The 2221-nt window shown below is 41.2% G+C and overlaps 1 protein-coding gene across 1 annotated transcript; it reads left to right on the plus strand.

The window, feature by feature from the left end:
* LOC107614999 lies at window positions 272-1510 on the plus strand. The gene has a single exon (XM_016317121.1). The coding sequence runs from the start codon at window positions 272-274 to the stop codon at window positions 1508-1510; it is 1239 nt and encodes a 412-aa protein (XP_016172607.1).

The raw sequence follows: 2221 nt of genomic DNA on the forward strand, positions 1-2221 counted from the left end.
CTCATCGAGGCAAGCTAATGATCCATATTCTAAAACCTATAACTCTGGTTGGAGGAACCACCCAAACTTTGGGTGGGGGAACCAACAAAGCCAAGGCCAAGACCACAGACCCCATAATACAAACCAGTATAACAACTCCACTCACCAAAACTCCAACCAAAAACCATACCAGACCACACAAAATACCTATTCACAGCTACCATACCAAAGCCACAATAACCACTCTCAACACCCCAATTTCAACCAACCATCACCACTTCATGATGACAGAATGGCCAAGATGGAAGCTATGATTGCAGACCTTTTCAAGGAAATTAAAGACATGAAAAAATTTCAGGAGGAAGTAGTATCCAATTGGCAAAACCAAGATGCTGCTACTCAGAAACTTGAAGCACAAATTGGATACTTGTCCAAGAAAGCTCCTGGGCACAGTTTAGGTAATGCCACCCGGACAACTTCAAAAGAGGAATGCAAAGCTATTACCCTCAGAAGTGGAAAAGAATTGAAAGAGACTCCAAGGGAGACTCAAGAAGAGAAGGAAGAGGGCAGTTCAAATGCCAAGGAAGAAGCACAAATACCTGTTCCCAACCCATCAGAAGAGAAAGAAGTTCTAAGGCCATATGTCCCAAAGGCTCCTTACCCTCAGCGCCTAATGAAGAATGCAAAAGACAGCCAATTCTCCAAATTTTTGGAGATTTTCAAGAAACTTCAGATCAACATTCCCTTTGCAAAAGCACTAGAACAAATGCCACTTTATGCTAAGTTTCTAAAGGAATTGATGACCAACAAGAGAAGCTGGAGGAATGATGAAACTGTGGTTTTAATGGAGGAATGTAGTGCTATCATCCAACACAAGCTGTCTCAAAAATTGAAGAACCCAGGAATCTTCCAAATTCCCTGCATCATAGGGGAAATAACAGTTGAAAAAGCATTATGTGACTTGGAAGCTAGTATAAATTTGATGTCCTTAACAATGATGAAGAGAATGAAGATTGAGGAAGCCAAACCAACAAGAATGACTCTCCAATTGGCAGATCGATCATTCAAATTCCCTCATAGAATAGTAGAAGACTTGTTAGTGAAAGTAGGAGACTTCATCTTCCCTGCTGACTTTGTGGTATTGGATATGGAGGAAGAAGTTAAGGCTTCAATAATTTTGGGGAGGCCATTTTTAGCTACTGCTGGAGCCATCATTGATGTCCAAAAGGGTGAACTAACCCTTAGGCTACATGATGAGAGAATGGTATTCAATGTATTCAAGGCCATGAGCTATCCACCAGAATCACTAGGAGAGTGTATGAGGCTAGATGCAGTGGAAACTGTGGTGCAAGAAACCTTTGAAGAAGCACTTGAAAGATTGACAGAGGGTGATTCCATGTTAAATATTGAGGTTGCTGATGTTAACTCAGCTAAAATGTCTATTCCAAGCACATTGGAGGGGAGGAAAAAGGAGAAAGAAGCACCCAAACTGGAGCTGAAAGCACTGCCTCCTACTCTCAAGTATGCATAATTGGGAAGTGATGGAAGTTACCCAGTGATCATCAATTCTGCCCTTAGTCAAGAACAGGAAGAGGAATTAATCAAGGTGTTGCAAAAGCACCAAGATGCCATTGGATGGACCCTTGCTGACTTAAAAGGGATAAGCTCATCCATATGCATGCATAAGATCTTGCTGGAAGATGATTTCAAACCCTCCATTCAAGCCTAAAGAAGATTGAATCCTGTCATGAAAGAAGTGGTCCAAAAAGAAGTGATGAAGCTTTGGCATGCAGGAGTCATTTATCCCATTTTCGACAGCCCATGGGTGAGTCCTGTCCATGTGGTTCCAAAGAAAGGAGGGATCACAGTTGTACCCAATGAGAAGAACGAACTCATACCCACAAGAACAGTAACAGGCTAGAGGATGTGCATTGACTATAGGAAACTCAATGAGGCAACTAGAAAGGATCATTTTCCACTCCCTTTTATGGACCAGATGCTGGAGAGATTGACAGGACATGCATATTACTATTTTCTTGATGGATATTCGGGTTATAATCAAATAGTGGTTGATCCTAGAGATCAAGAAAAAACATCATTCACCTGTCCATATGGAGTTTTTGCTTACAGGTGCATGCCTTTTGGATTGTGCAATGCCCCTACAACTTTCCAAAGATGCATGTTGTCTATCTTCTCAGACATGATTGAAAAATTCATTGAAGTCTTCATAGATGATTTTTTG

This window comes from Arachis ipaensis, chromosome B09, assembly GCF_000816755.2.
Source record: "Arachis ipaensis cultivar K30076 chromosome B09, Araip1.1, whole genome shotgun sequence".
NCBI lineage: Eukaryota > Viridiplantae > Streptophyta > Magnoliopsida > Fabales > Fabaceae > Arachis > Arachis ipaensis.